We start from the raw sequence: 16,156 nt of genomic DNA, 5'->3' as shown, positions 1-16,156 counted from the left end.
ACAACAAGAAAGCAAGAGGGAACACAAAGACAAATTTTTACAAGAGTATGAGCAAGCACAAGCAAGTATACCCAAAGTTTTTAGAAGAAAGCACACGAGAGTGAATACACAAATTTTTATAACACAACAAATTGTTTATTCTCTTCTAAAAATCTTTGTCTAAGAAATTTTTTAGACAAGTAAAGAAATTTTGGAAGAGAATTGTTACTTTTCTTAGTTTCTTTTCTAAGAAAAGAATTATTTAAAAAAAAGTTGTTTAAAAAAAAAAAAAAAAGTTCTTACCCTCTTCCTTTGTTCTGGGTGAAAGGTACATGGTGTCATCCTCAGTAGGAAATATACTGAAACATGCCAATCATTAGAGTATTAAAGTAAAACAGTTTTATAAGTAATAAAAACAAAAGTGTTTCCATTTCCAATCATGTCCAGTTACACAGAAAACTATGCACAAGCAATTCTAACTAGTAGTTGAGAGTACCTAGGGAAAAAAAAAAACCTTCAGTGTAACTTTGAAATACAATAATGAATACATAAATAAATGCCTGGTAAACACCTAGAACCACATGAGGTTCAAAATTTTGACAAGTCCAATACTACATACTACTAAAACTAAAATAACATTCATTGGAAATGATTTACTTTCACATCTAAATTACCTTCTGAACATAATCTATATTGTTACTCAATATTCCTTCCTTAACCATTAGCAACTTCTTATGGCTCTTTGGAGAAATTACATTTCGTTTCCAAACTGTTTTGCTCTGTTATGAAACACGCAAAAATTTAATTACCATTTAACAAACAATTACTCATTCACCCCTCCAACCGTCCATACCATTGCTGGGGTAGCACAAGCTTAGTTCTCAGCATCATCATTCAACCCTTTTACTCAAATTCCAGCAAATCCCTACTGCTTCTGAGATCAAACATAAGCTGCTCCACCTTTTAAAGCCTTTCAAAACATGACAAACCCTTCCTTTCCCACCTTCATACATCTTATTACTCTCCATCCCAACCTGACCTTATTGAGCTTCCTCATACAAAACACTCCAACTTAGCTCACTCTGTGCTTGGCAGTCTCCCATGTCCACTAAGCTTTCCTTCTTCCCTTAGTATTAATAAAGTCCTCCAGGCAAGGACCTGTGTATGCAAGACCCTATACTGACCACACACTTTAGACAAGGTCTGTTACTTCTCCTTGTGAAGTTCAAAGACGACAAATATTAAGAGCTTTAATGTTATATGCAATAGGGCTGGTTCATTACAGAAGGCAAGGAAGATGACAAGTCATTAACTAAATCAGTGACCAATGTACTATAAGAGCCAATTAATATTAACTAACATTTGACAACTTCACATGTTGTACTCACATTTGGCCAAGATCATACCAGAAAGGTTCCTCCAATCACAAAGGAAATTCCTTGCAGTTCACACTGCATGAATGTAGAAGAATAATAATGCAAACATTAGGGTAATAATAGATTCAGGAGGATTCGAGGCACAAAGTCAAAGTTTAAACTTTATTTGTCAGACAATTGGAGAACACAGATCATTTCTGATCAGAGAAGTGACATGAACAGATGTGTATCAAAAAAAAAAAAATTCCAAAAAACAATATGGATACGAGGGGAAAGAACAACAACTTGTTGTCAAGTTGCTATTACCATGAGACACAGAATTCTGATTTTAACAAGCAACAGAAATCTTAAATGATAAAAAAAAGGGCGATTTTATTTTCACACCATTGAAAAAGCTATTGCACAAACAAAATAAATATAGTTAGAGTAAGAGGCCCAACAAATGGGGGAAAAAACTTGGACCAAGAAACATTAAAAGCGATACACAGATCTAAAAATAATAGCCTCTCCCCTAAATAAGTGGCCCAAATATAATCAAAAAAGCACTTTTCAAATTGATTAAATTGTAATAATTAATTTGTAATCATTAAATTGTAAATAATAAATTAAATTGTAAATAAAAAGGTAATCATAATAACCATGTGAAAAAATATCCCAAATCACTGGGAATACAAGATAAAGTATCATATTTGAGGTTTACCCTCATAACAATCAGATCTGCAAAATTGTTGAAAGACGAAAAAAGCGAATGTTGGGAGACAGGAACGATAACGTGCCATTGGCAGATCTATATGCTGATACAACTATTCCAGAAAACCATTTCTAACTATATCCAATATGTCCTTCAAATGTACATATAACGAGGTCCAATATGAAAGCAAGAGATTCATAGACAAACTATTTAGTAGGCTTTTCTGCAATCAACGAATTAGAAACACAATAGGCATGCATCTACTGGAAAATGGCTTAGAAGACATGGAATCTGAGCATTCAGACATTGTCAGTATGAAACATTGAGAAAAGTAAAGACTTGTGCCACCCAATGCAGAACAAAGTCACCAAAACCAAAACAATTTCAAAGGCAAGTATGATTATGTGGGGGAAAGTTGTAAAGACCTCAGAATTCTGGCCAGGGCGGCAACTAATCACAACTTTACAAACACACTCCCCACCTCTCATTACAGAGGTGGCGGAGTCTGACAAAGCCAATGTTTTCATTTGTTTTACCCGATGACTTTGTTACAAAGAAAGCCTTCCCCCGCCTCCACTATGTTGAAGAAGGGAGACAATTATGAGATAACGACAGACTTGAATACAAAAAAAAAACAACGATTTAAATATCTTTACATAGTACAGACAAATAGAAATTAGGACCACATGAGGATAGTGGCATCATTAACTGGAAAGCAAGGTAGACATTCAACAAATGCTACAGATATTAGGACTCATTAAGTCCAACATGAACTTTTACTTTCCCTTCACCTGACAAAGTTACTGCAATGACTTCCCATCAAACAAACCTTTAATAAAACTCAAAGTTCAAAACCAGCAACACTTGCTTTTCTAGGAAAATACTTAGGACTAAGTAATGCTGAAGCAGTTAGTAAGCTGAGGCACAAAATGCATAAGAAAAACTTAAGTCTTCCAGGAATTTTTTGTCTGTAGGATCTTTTCCTAGAAGCAGTTCTCTAAGGAAACATTAACTCTTGCTAGATTATATCATACCATCATTCTACTGCCATTTCATAGCATACCTCCAACCTAACATGAGATCACCAAATATAAAATTCCACCTTATATTAGTATACTGTTACATCGCTTCTCTCATCAGAACCTCACCAAAAATCTTTTAAATATAATCTTCATTTTACAAATGAGGAAAATATGGCCTACAGGTCAGTGGTAGAACCCCAACTCAAATCCAGGTCTTCAGATTCCACATGGCGCCCCCCTCCCCCCAACTATGTTGTCTTAAAATACAAGACATGTATCGCCTCTATGACAGGCCTCTCGCCACAAGAGGTGTGCCAATTATACAAAGAGATGAAAAAACATCTTTATCAACATCGTGCTTTTAATACCAAGTAACCAAATGACCAACCAATCGCTTACTACAGCTTTAGCCAATGGTGCACAACAGAGAAAATGCCTAAATAATTCAACATCACCTCCGTGTGTGTGTGTGTGTGTGTGTGTGTGTGCGCGTGCACGCTTTATAAGAATGGCGTGTATTGACAGTGGAGGCTGAAACGAACACCTATCACACCAGCAGACAGACTGGGCTCTGTGGACCTTTATGTACTCAACAGTTGGAAGGAGTTTTACATAATAAAAAAGTTCATTAAATACGTGTTTAAACATTAAGGGGTTGAAGTAGGTACTCACTTTATTTGTCTTCCATCATCTCTGCCACAGAATCTCCTTAATCTTCTTTCATTTACACCCAAAGGCAGCAGCATTCACTCTAAGCCTTATTCACACACCAAGGCAAACAGTCTAAGTCCCAACCTGTGACAAATACAATTATCCAAATTTACTCTCGACTAACCTTTTCACCTGCCAAAGGCCTTCCCTAACAAGCACAAATTTCAAAGGAAATGAACAAGTGTTCGTTAAGTTGTCACATTCCTCCCAGATTTACCGATTGGGGATTTTTTTCTACACAGAAAAGCCCACAGCAAAGCACAGCAAAAGACTCAGCTTGCAAGTCTGGCTCTCCAGCTTACAAACAGTGTGACCCCATTACCCACTTTGTGGCCCATTTCCCCTTCCAAGAGATAACACCTCACCTGCCTACAGTACTTTAAGAGTCAAATGAAATAATTTATGCAACAGAACCTTTAAACCAATAAAGGTAAAAGTTAATCAATTTATCTTACAAGCATTCTACAGATCTAACAGTAGCAACATTCTTAATGTGGCAGAGATATGCCATTTCTACAAAAGCTAAGAAAAAAAAACTTAACTCCGGACAAGTAGCAAGTATGTTAGTAATGGCAACAGATGGTAAAGAAAATTTTACCAATGGAAATCCAGCCAAAGAAAAAAGAAGACTAAGACATCTGCTGGTCCGAGAGTAGCAAAACCTTATTCAAGGAATGGTTCTATCGGTTTAACAAGATTAAGATAATTTTCAAACAATGCCTCCTTTAAATATTTTACTTGACTCTCCTACTGAATAAAGGGGCATATGCTAAAGAAGCCTTTCAGTCTCAGAGTTGGAAGGAACCTTAGCACCCCATAAAGTTCCACCCAGACCTCTAACAAGGTCTCTACAAAACCTACCGATCATTCTTTAGCATTTACTACAAGAGATATCGGATCTGATAGACACAAGTACTTGGCCCAAAACTATAGCTTACAACCTGTCCATGTTTTCCCCAAAACCTTTTTCTAATAATACATTTCTGTGACGCAAAGTAAGCTATTTTCACATGCAGTTCCCTCTACTTACATTCACCCGCACCTCACCCGCGTTGCAAAAAGAGCCACTTTAATTCTTCAGCAGCTGTTTCCAGTCAAATCCTACTCCCCTCCTGAGCTGGGGTGCAAAGATGACAGGATTCTTCCATGCAAGAAAGGCTTCAAATATGACCCTGGAAACATTCTAAGTATGCTTTCCAAGAACAATATAGATAAGCTCATCACCAGTGCTGGCCACTTGCTAAAGAATTCTTGGGTCACGTCAACCCGTGGGGGGGGGGGGGGGGAGAGGGAGAAACTACAAATAATTAGAAAATACAATAAAAAGTCTGTATCGAAATCAAATATTCCAAGTGCCTTTGGAAGCTCATGTGATTAATTTGTTTCCAAGGGACCACAAAAAAGGCAGAAAAATAGATTCTTCTCAAGGGCTATGTACAGCAAGCCCAAGTACACTAACTTTTTTGGCCCTCTAACCAATTTAATGTACCAAGCTCTATAACCGCTACAAAATGTATATCTGAGTATTTCAGAAATATATACTTCACAATGAATTCAGACATTGACTAATTAATGAACTTTCTACCAATATACATTGGGCATAGAAGTTTATTGCTCAATATACTAATAAAGTTATTTACAAGCATGTCACTCATTTCATAACAGAAACTCAGAAATAACAAAAGCACTGAAAGCCATCCACCCCAAGAACATGTCTTTCAAATTTAAAGCTTCCATTAACAATAAAAGTTTGTGTGGTAGCGGCAAGTCCAGCAGGGGGGAAGGTGGCTCACAGCAAGGCAAGAACTTATAATTACAAATCCTTAGTCAAATAGCAATATGGGCATATTTTTACTTCTGTGGGTTCTTACCCAAGATGGATTCACAGGCATAACTGATCAAAATGATACCCAAGATTATTTTCCAAAAATAAACAATAAATAAATAAAAATAAAAAAAATCAAAAGGATCATCATAGGATATGAAATGCTACCATATTTAATCAAAAGTGCCAAATGGGGAACAGAATGTGATACATGCCCAATGTTAAAAAAAAAAATTAGCCAAGTAATATAATTTTGTTTAAAAATCAGTGAATCCCAAAATTTCTTTATTAAAAAGGATGTTTTAACTAACAGTTTTTATTGTTACCAAAAACAACACCTTACTAACATTAAAATATTTCTTCAATCTACACACTAGATTCTCAATCATTCTTGGTTTTAAAGGCACACATTTCCTATTTGTATACATATAACTAAAAAAAGTACATAAAAAGTTAATGCAATACAATTTTGCTCCCAATTCTCATTTTACAATTCCATATTACATGAAAAGACCATGGACATTTTATCAGGCTAGAAGCTTCCATTACAAGAATGTGATTTTCTGAAACAAATTTGTTCCTCACTTAATTTTATCTACAATATAAAAGATTATGGAGTTATATACACAAGAGAGAACACCTAAAGGCCTAGTTAAATTATCTAAAATAAATGTGTTTTCATGGTGCTTTCATGTAGACATCAGGGCTTTCTCTTCTCCCTAAAGGAAAATAATCACAAAAGTCTTAGAATTAGATTGTGAAACATTTAAAAAAAAAAACACCTCTAAATAATAGAAGTTCCAATTATTTGCACCATAGAGATACCACTCTTACTTCAAATAAGCAATACTCAAGTGTAACTCAATTACAAGTATGGAATACAACAAATGCAAGTTTGAGTTGTCTATATTGCTATTGTAAACATTTTCTCCCCCCATCATTTTATTTTTAGATTTCAGCTTGGCTATGAATCTAGGTTCTCATTGTGGGATATAAAAGTAAAATTCAAATAGCTCCATTCGCTCTTCAACATTAACTGTGAGACTAGACAAACACATGAATTTGACAATCATGGCTACCAAAAAAAAAAAAAAAAAAAAAAACTACATTGCCATTTTTCAGCTATACAATAACAACAACAACAACATCCTTGTGCAGAAGGTACGATAAATCGGCGGAACAATAAAAACTACTTGCTTTAGTTTACTTTGCTACAATAAAGCCTTTTTATACTAAAACCTGTGATCATGTGAATATGCTGACAATCTATACATCATCTTTCCTTCCCATCATCTATGGGGGAAAAAGTAAATGTGAGCCCGATACCTTTCTGATTCATCCTAACTTCCTAGTTAGTGGGATATCAATTGATAAAGTTAACTTATATTGATGGAAGAATAGGAAAGGGGAAAAAAAAATAATAACACTGTTCTCAGAAATTCAGGAAATTTATCCATTAACTTGACCAAAAGTTCCTAGTAAGCTACGATATTAACATCAGAGCCTATAAGCATCTACCTCTCTCAACAATACGTGAGGCAGCGAACCAATGTCATTTTTCTAGTACAATTTCCATCAGGTCAATTAACTTAAATGATTTATGTGCTAGTATATTAAAAAGACCAACTTAAGTATACTTACAGTACCTTGTGTATTTTGAGGTGAAGGCTGCTTTTCTACTGGATACTGTAAAGGTATTACAATGCCTTGATCCGGCTTTTGAAATGCTGAAATGAGATTTTTTATTTTCCGGAATAATCGTTTTTGTACCCCAGGTGCCGTCTGTAAAATAAAGAATCAAGCAGAGGGTTCATCTAGCTCATAATGGTACAGGGGAATTATAAAAGAAGCTAAGATTACCTAGAGAGCTCATATTTGTGGTCCTTATTCAATATTTGAAAACCAAAAGAGAGAACGATATCCTTTTGAGTTAGCCAAATTTTCCTCTGCAGGAACTGCCAATGAGCTGTCCTTTCGGTTCTCCCAAGGGTGGGATTAGTTTACACATACTCTTTGCTCACCTCACCTCCCTATGCTTCCTGGATGTCACCCACTATATATCCATACTTTCTGGCAATATATGGGCCATCACCCACAAATTCACCAATGAAGATAGTGCTCTCAAATATAGCAAACACAGACCTCACAAGTTGTTGACTAAAAAACCTAAGGAGTAAAATTGAAACAGTATACTAGATATGTGCCCTGTCACCATTTGACAAAAATGTAGAACACACACTTAGTTTTCAACCTCTATCCATCTGCACGTGTTCTGTGTCCCTCTTTCTTGAGGAACTTCTCTACCCACCTTAAATTGTATTCCCCTCGGACACATCGTTGAACCAAGATTCTTTCCATGAAATCGGAATGAAACATATAGGGCGGGTTTTCTTTACCTGTCTTTTAAGAGGTAGTTTTCCATGGATGACTACCAAAACAACACCAGGAACCGGATATCAGTCCTCATCTTCACACGCCACTAGCAATTAACTATAAAAAGCTTAGGATATAAACCAAGCTTTAGCCAGAAACTCAAAACTGTCATTTTAATGAACGGACAATTTCTCTGAACCATTTCTAGTATTAAAGCATGCTATTTTAGAGTTGCTCCATCAGGACTTTTGAAAGGTAGTAGAGATGGGGGAAATGGATTGGGTGGAAGGGGGGTTGTTTGTTTTCTTGACTTGAGGGACTGTAAATTTCTTTACAACAAAGGTAAAAACAGAATACTCATCAACTTGATGATTTCTTATATTAATAGCTTTTTTTTTATTATCATGATTAATTTTCTTTTACTTTTATGTTCCCAGTAAATTTCTAAACATAAGTAGAAAGGAAAGCCTCAATACATAAGCAGCTACTAAATTTATCCTCTAACCCAGCTCAACATGAACAAAACCTCACTCACTCTGATTGGTTCTATCAAGTGAAAGATCTCCCATCCCACATTATGTGGCTTCTTGCACGAACCCAGCAGTGAGTACTTTGACTCTGTGTTAAATCATCCAAACTTTAAGAGTAGGGGCCCTGTAAATGTATTATTTTCACACTTTTTCCTTTCCAAAGCATTTTAGTATCTTTGACCTAATTTTATCCAGACCAAAAAATAGGCAGGGCAGATATTATCATTCCCATTTTACAGATGAAGGATGTTAGAAGATAAGGGATTAAATTACTTCCCTCAGGTACTATAGTAGGTAAGTGGAAGAGAACACATGAAAATCCAAGTCCTTCATTTCCCAAACAAGCTTTTATTTCCCCCCCTTTCAATTCAGTTATCTCCAACAAAATCTGAAGTTGGCACTCAAATAACAGACTACCATCAACATGAAAAGATTTAAGATGACTTTTTTCCATCATTCTTATATAGCTTATAATACTATTATCAGTAATTACGTCTTCTCTATGGCTAAGAAAAGCAGTTAACTCTTAATTATCCATGATCATGGAGGGATGCATAGCAAGGATAGTCAGAAAACTATTCCCATTTGTAGGCTACTTAGAAAATTATTTTCTATCTCTTAATTAAATACCAACCGATTATAGAGCTAGAAAGCCCAAGAAATAGTAGAGATGGTAGAAGAAATACACTCCAGGATTAACAATGCACTGTAAGTTATCTGCATGAGAATATAATCTAGGGCCCTAGATATAATTATTTCATATATTAATGATTTAATATATTTTTGCCAGAGGTTGACAGATAGGCAATAAGTGTCCTAGGGTCACGATCGAGCCCATGACACCAATCTCTGGCTTACAGTACTAAAGGTATTTATTTTCTATACTTTATGTGAACCTATGTTCTTATGGCAACTCAGGTTCACCTTTAAAAAAAAAAAAAAAAAAAAAAAAACTCATACCACCAGTCCATATTTTCAGCACCTTTGTTATCTTCAGAGAAATGTTGACATTTTTTCTTCCTTAAAGAAACTAAATCACCATTCCAAAAAAGTAATATGAATCTTGTACTCATTTAATAGATGTCAAGAACAGAAGGTCTAAAAATTTGACCAACACTCTCAGATCTTGGTCCCAAGCTGATTGAATGTGATTCATATTTGCATATTCTCCATGTGGTCAGATCTTAATTATTCAATAAAAATGGCCTAGTCCTCAAATTTCTTCCATCCTCTGCCAGGATGATCCTCTGCCACTTCCATTTTGTTACAGCAAATAATTGAAATTGAACTACATTCTTCAGTATTAGAACTCATACTACTTTCAAGTTCAATGGACCTTCTTCCCCATTACCATCATCAAAAGCACATGACATGTCAATTTATACATACTGCTATGCAAAAGCACACAGGAAAAAAGTATAAAAGATGTCCTTAAGCCATAACTATTTTCCATCACACATGTAATATGTTACACACACCACAAGTACTAATACCAAGTATGAGGGAAGATCAAGTTCTCAAACATCTCTGCCGAGTTGACTTTTTTTTTTTTTTTTTTTTTTTTTTTTTTTTTTTTTTAGAAACGCACAAAAAAGTTCTTATTGGAAATCATGCAGCTTTTCTACCATTTTATATCACAAAATTAGCTTCCTTGATATCACAACTTTTTTTTTTCCAAGCTTACACTAACATTCATGCTAGGACTAAAATTTCTCACATTGTGTTGAGAGACTTAAAGAACTTAAAAGTTCTAAATGTTTCTCATATGTTAAAGTTTTATTAGCTGGGCATGTTGTATATATGATTGATAAGAAATTCATACAAAAGACTCTAAAAATTATCTAAACACATATAAAACTGAACATTTTACTAAAATGTCTTAATACCTACAGTATTTTTTCTTCAATTCTCTCAGTCCCAACCTCGCTTCTTCCTTCATGCCCCTAAGAAAAATAACTAATACACATTAAGCAGAGTCACACCTTTAGCCAATGCACCAGTATAGCAAAAATAATCATGATAAGCTTTCTATAAAGAAATGTATATAAATATTAATGCATGCAAGTAGCCAATAGCTACTTTTATTAGCAAGGGGACTGTTTCCAAGGGTCAGGAGCCCACAAAAACATTTGTGGTAGAAGATTTTTCTTTTATTATTTATGATCACATCAAAATACCATTGGTAATATGGAATGTCAATGAGCTCTATTCACACAAAACTTTATCTATATGCTACCCAACCTTCCAGCCCCATTTCAAGACTTTCCTTCTTCCGTGAATTTACATTGTATAAAAATTGTTTCTGCAACAGAGGCTCCACGTGGATGAAATCTTGCTTTGACCAAATATTCTCTCACCTTATCATTTCAAGGGAGTCAGTCTTGTCTACCCAATGACATCACAGCTTCCTCTGGGACAGGAAGATCTCTGATCAAACAACTTTAGGATCAACCTGGGCACATGGGCTCTCAGTCAATATTTTCTTATTCATTTTACCTATATACTAGATATCTGCTTTATATTTGGAAATTTCTGAATCAAAGAAAATAAAATCTCACTTTTTTGCAATTTCATATCTTCTCTCAATTAGGCAAATTGAATCAGTACTAAATAATAAGTTAGTGTCTCTGGAGGCTTCTTCATGATATACAAGCATTTTTTTTTTAATTTCACTACCACAAAGATGTCACCATGCAGCTATGCTATGGTAACTTGGTTCTATAAAAAATTGTTTCAATGCCATGTGTTTCAATTGCTCTTAGGTAAAAACAGCCTAAATTCCACATACATCTTTTCCTCTCACAGAAAATCATAAATGAAAGAAAAAAAAAAAAAACAATGTACCTCAGCACTCCAAGAACCCGTTTCTGACTGGGACACTCTGTAGGTGTAAATGTAACCTTGATACCTGTGAAAGAATAAACTTCCATTACTGAAAAAATTCAAACACACATGTGCCCTATATTTAAGGGAGCACGAAATCTAAACATTTGGCATATCGATAAAAGAATTTTGTCTTCCAACCACTGGATTCTGGGGGGAAATGGCATCACAGATCAAAGTGGACTCGTAGCACATTATAAGTAGAGAATATTTTGGTGATGTAGTCTAATTCCCTTATTTCAGAAATGAAACAGAGGCATAAATACCAAATTGACTCACCCAAGATCAAAGCAAGATACTCATAGCATTCAGACTCAATTCCACCTCTCCTAACGCTCCTATACCATAGCTGCCTTCAGACACTGACATATATACACCAGGTAACAATAACAAAGCAATAATAATACCCAACATTTGTATAGTGCTTTAGCTTGACATGTGTTGGGTTATTCACTTCTCACAACAGTCTTATGAGGCAGATGTTATTATCCTCACTATACAGAGGAAGAAACTGAGGCTGTGGAGGTACAGTGATTTGGACAGGGCCATTCATATATTAAGATTCTGAATCACCATCTGAATTCATGTTTCACTGACATCGTTACCTAGATGCCACTACACAGTTTACAACAAAATACATTTTTTAAAATTTAGCAAAACATTTTGGTTCTTAGTCACCAGCGCCTCATCTTTGCTCTTCCCTTCCTCCCAGAAGGACATTGCTTAATTTTCTAAGTCAAAGACTTGGGGGGGGGGGGGGGGGAAAGACAGACAAGAAAAATTAAGCAAAACTCATCAGTACATCAAAAAGGCATATTTTTTATGCCATGATCTATAATTATGGATCCTTTCACTTCTTCTACTAAGTGGATATGAGATATCTTCTCATATCTCTTTTTGGGGGTAAAATTTGTTCTCGATTTTTGCAACATTCACATTCAACTACTTGTAGCATAGATGGGTCTTGTTTAACTGCCTGCTGACTTCATTTATCGTCATCCCATGCATCTTTCCTTGTTTCTTTAGTATACCATATTTTTTTTAAAAGGCACTAGTAGCTAATTTTAATCTTCTTCATGCAAAAAGTCCCCTTCCTAAGTTGTTTCCATTTAAGGCAAACTAGACACAGTAAAGCTTAACATGAATTACTTGGAAGACTAATGAAAACAAGGAATTATCGATGTTCCATGAAATGTAGTTTCTACATTTGATTAAACTGCCAAGTCTTTCTAAATAGAAATACTTTTTAAAGAAGTACAATTTGTATCAAACATGTTTACTGTGAAAATGAGGTACTAACAAAATACTTGAAAGCAGTTTCATCTATTAAGTAGGACAAATATTCTCCCTTTATTACCGTTTACCTGGTATGAGAATCTTCAATCCAAATTATTTAAGAGAAATTAATGAGATCTAAATTAGGAGGGCCATTTATTTCATGAGTGTTCTGATCATTCATCTCTGCCTTAAGTTGGTTTTTAGCTGGAAGAAACACACTAAATATGCATGCCGATACAACACAGTGAGTTTATTTAGATGCACAAAGATGAAAGATATCAAAGTACTCCATAAACACAAGGTCATGTTCCATCATTGCCCGTTACATCTATATCTTAGTGCCTATTCTTCCTCAACGATTTTTTTCAATCCTCTTCGATCCAGTTCCTGACCTAAAACTGCTTTCTCCAAAGTTCATAATGACCCACTGCCAAATCAAATAGAGTTTTCCTCCATTCTTATTCTTTTTCATCTCTCTATAATGGCAGATACTGTTCAGTCACTCTCCTCCTCCATACTTTCTCCTATTTAGGATCTCATGACATAAGTCTTCTCCCCCCTTCCCGGCCAGGATCTTGGATCTGCTCTTACCTGTCAGACCTCTACTTCTCAATCTAGTTTGCTGGTTCATTACCATATCATCCCCTAACTGTGGATAAACAATACTCTTTTTATCCTCATCATCTCCCAAGGACTAAATTGTCTCTAAGCATATGACAGTCCTAGCCTTCCCTACTGCTTCTCAACTACCTAGTGGAGATTTCAAACTCTTCTCTAATCTATACTCCACACATCTGCCAAAGTGATTCTTACATCTAAGCACTTTCTTTTCCAATTTTGATAAACTCCGATGGTTCCCCATTGCCCTCAAATCAAATATAAATTCCCCTATTGGCATTTAGCACTCATCCCAATGCCCCAGGCAGTCTTTCCAGTCTTATTCTGCCCTCTATACAACCTGCATTCAGTCTGGTAATACTGGCTCTCAACAGTGTTCATAGAAGACTCCCTACTTCCCAAACCCATGACTCTTAATTGGCCATACAGCATGCCTGAGGGGGTTTCAACTATCATCTTCCGCTGTCCCATCTTGGGCTTCTTTCGTGACAATACTCAATTTTTTACAGTGGTACAAAACTACCAAAAAAAAAAGCCAGTAGATGATCAATTTAGAAATAGTTCATTAAGTTGTGAATCAGAAACATGAATACTTCTATGGTGTGAGAACATGTGTAATTTACGTGCAGTTAGCTGGCATTAGACATTGGCTAGAGCCCAGCTTCTTAAACTATGGTTCACAACCTCATACAGATTCTTGTAACTGAATGTGGGGGGGAGTCATGCAATGATGGTTTGTTACCCATATGCAGATCATAAAAATAAAAATCAGGCGAAGAGGGGTCACAAGTAGGAAAAACATGAAGCCCTGGGGTAATATGTCAAGTACATCACTATCTCTTATTCTACCAAGTCTTTCCTTCTTTGTACCATGCTATATTGAACACTAATTTTTTTTTTAATTTATCAAGAATGCTACAGTCAGACAAATACCAAAGTCCTTTGCATAATCCTCATTCTGATCTTAAGAGTAAGGCACATGCTGAAATTAAAATTGAAATCTTGTCAGAAACAAGGCAAGAATTTTAATTTCTATTTTTCAATACCTAAACTTGAATTTTAAACCCATTTGAATCAGGAAACAACTCCATTCCATTTCCCTTAGAGGAAGTAATTAGACAAAATAATCCTGGAAAGAAGGTATGTTAAATTCTTAGGAGGAATATGACTAGAATAAACATACTAAATTTTCCGTTTGTAAAACAGTTAGTCTCAAACTAAAAAGGACAATGAATTTATTCTTCTATACAGAAGACTGCGTTTAATCAAGTGCTTTAGTTGGCTTCCTGAAGATTGAATAGGATATTGTCTTTCAGTTAAGCAGGAACTTGATATCACTCCTTCAAAACTTTATTCTTTCTTCAATCTCTGAACTTGATTTCAGTAATTGAGAAATCTTTTTATCATTAACACTTCCAATATTAACAAACCTCCCTCAAATTGTTCAGTGAACAAAAGCTCTTTTAACAACCCCTCTAAAAAGCTCTTTCGTTCTACTTTCCTTTCAACTGAAGGAACACCTAATCCAGCCTATCATTTCACAGAGAAATTAACTGAACAGAAACTCTCAAAGAGACTCTCTCAAAGTGAGCTAGACCCAAGAATTGAAGACAAACCTTTAGTTTCTTTAGCTATGCCAGGCCAACCACCTCTCCACTTGCGCCACTTCCTATATTAGGGAATACATACTCATGTAAATATTACCAAGCAAGCTCCAAAAACCATGTAGTACCAAGTAAACAAAAATGGATAAGGATTTACTGCTATTTTATTCCTACCATAGAGGTTGATATTTTCTTAACTTCAGCTCCACTGAATTTCAATAACCAATTTGGTTATACTTTTCACTACCTTTCCACTGTCTGTTTTCTCATCTGTAAAGAAGGCTAGACTACTCTCAGATTCCTTTCAATTCCAAGCTCTTCAAAATAATTATTAAACTTGTGTCACTTTTACTGAAGACTCTGCATACCCAATCCTCTGGAAATACTACAGGAGTACAACATGGCCCAAAACGGTTTCATTGGAAAACCATTCCTTTCCTGGAAAGATAAGTGTATAATGGCAGGCATCCACAGGCCTTAGAGGGGCTCATCTAGAACCCTCAGATAAATTCAAAGTTCTGTCTTCACAATAAACAGTCAACCACCATCTACTCCAGTGGCCAGATTTCAGAGGTTGCCTTACCTCAAGTAATTACCGAAACTTGACCTGGCATTTTACTGTGTATGGGAAGAGGGAAGAACAGCAGGTTAATCATCATTTTATCGGGTTAGGCTAACAAAGTAAGCTTTATTTCCTGAAGTCCATGCCAAATTAAGCCCTAATCTATACTGCTTCTCTAAAGGAGATCAGTTTAGGGTTGAAAATTACAAGGATGCCACAAGTAAAAATAGATAACTAGGAAATGATTGTGTTTTTTAGCTGATTTGTCTCACAGGATTTTCCTTTCTCCATACCAATAAATACATTTGATCAATTAATAGTGGAAGAGTAACCCAAAAGGAGGCCATAGCTCTTCTTAAAATGTGATTGCCAGATAAGAAAGTCTAAGATTAAAACCTGAATCCAAATAATTTACTGGCAAGTGGAAAGTATGAAACCTAAACAGACTTTTCCCTTGCAAAGCTAAATCCATTCTATCACCTTTAGCAGCCTCTCTCCCCTCCTGTATTTCTAAACGTCCTCTGTTCCTATCGTCATTTTCTTTTTCTCCTATTCTCAATTCAGTGAAAACATTAAGTACAGCCTTCTATCCTGGATACTGGGGGCAGAAAGATGGAATCGGACATCATCCCTCATTCTCTGCTCCTTCATTCCCATCCCCGATTTTTTTTTTATAGCCCTTGTCACCAGGTCCAACTCCACTA

General features: G+C 35.6%; 1 protein-coding gene across 2 annotated transcripts in view; it reads right to left on the bottom strand.

Moving 5' to 3' along the window:
• Positions 1–5,352: 5,352 nt before the first annotated feature.
• Positions 5,353–16,156, bottom strand: part of SH2D1A (SH2 domain containing 1A) — a 32,117-nt gene continuing 21,313 nt past the window's right edge. The window contains exons 2-4 of one of the 2 annotated variants that reach the window (XM_031945152.1): positions 11,352–11,415; positions 7,246–7,386; positions 5,353–6,323 (exon numbers count right to left, since the gene is read on the bottom strand). In XM_031945152.1, the coding sequence (XP_031801012.1) occupies positions 6,294–6,323; positions 7,246–7,386; positions 11,352–11,415 (235 nt within the window). In that variant the 3' untranslated portion in view covers positions 5,353–6,293. The remainder of the gene's footprint in view (positions 6,324–7,245; positions 7,387–11,351; positions 11,416–16,156) is intronic. The other variant, XM_031945151.1, reaches the window with a different exon arrangement.

This window comes from Sarcophilus harrisii, chromosome X (assembly GCF_902635505.1).
Source record: "Sarcophilus harrisii chromosome X, mSarHar1.11, whole genome shotgun sequence".
NCBI classification, from domain to species: domain Eukaryota; kingdom Metazoa; phylum Chordata; class Mammalia; order Dasyuromorphia; family Dasyuridae; genus Sarcophilus; species Sarcophilus harrisii.
This window is presented reverse-complemented; position numbering and strand designations above follow the sequence as displayed.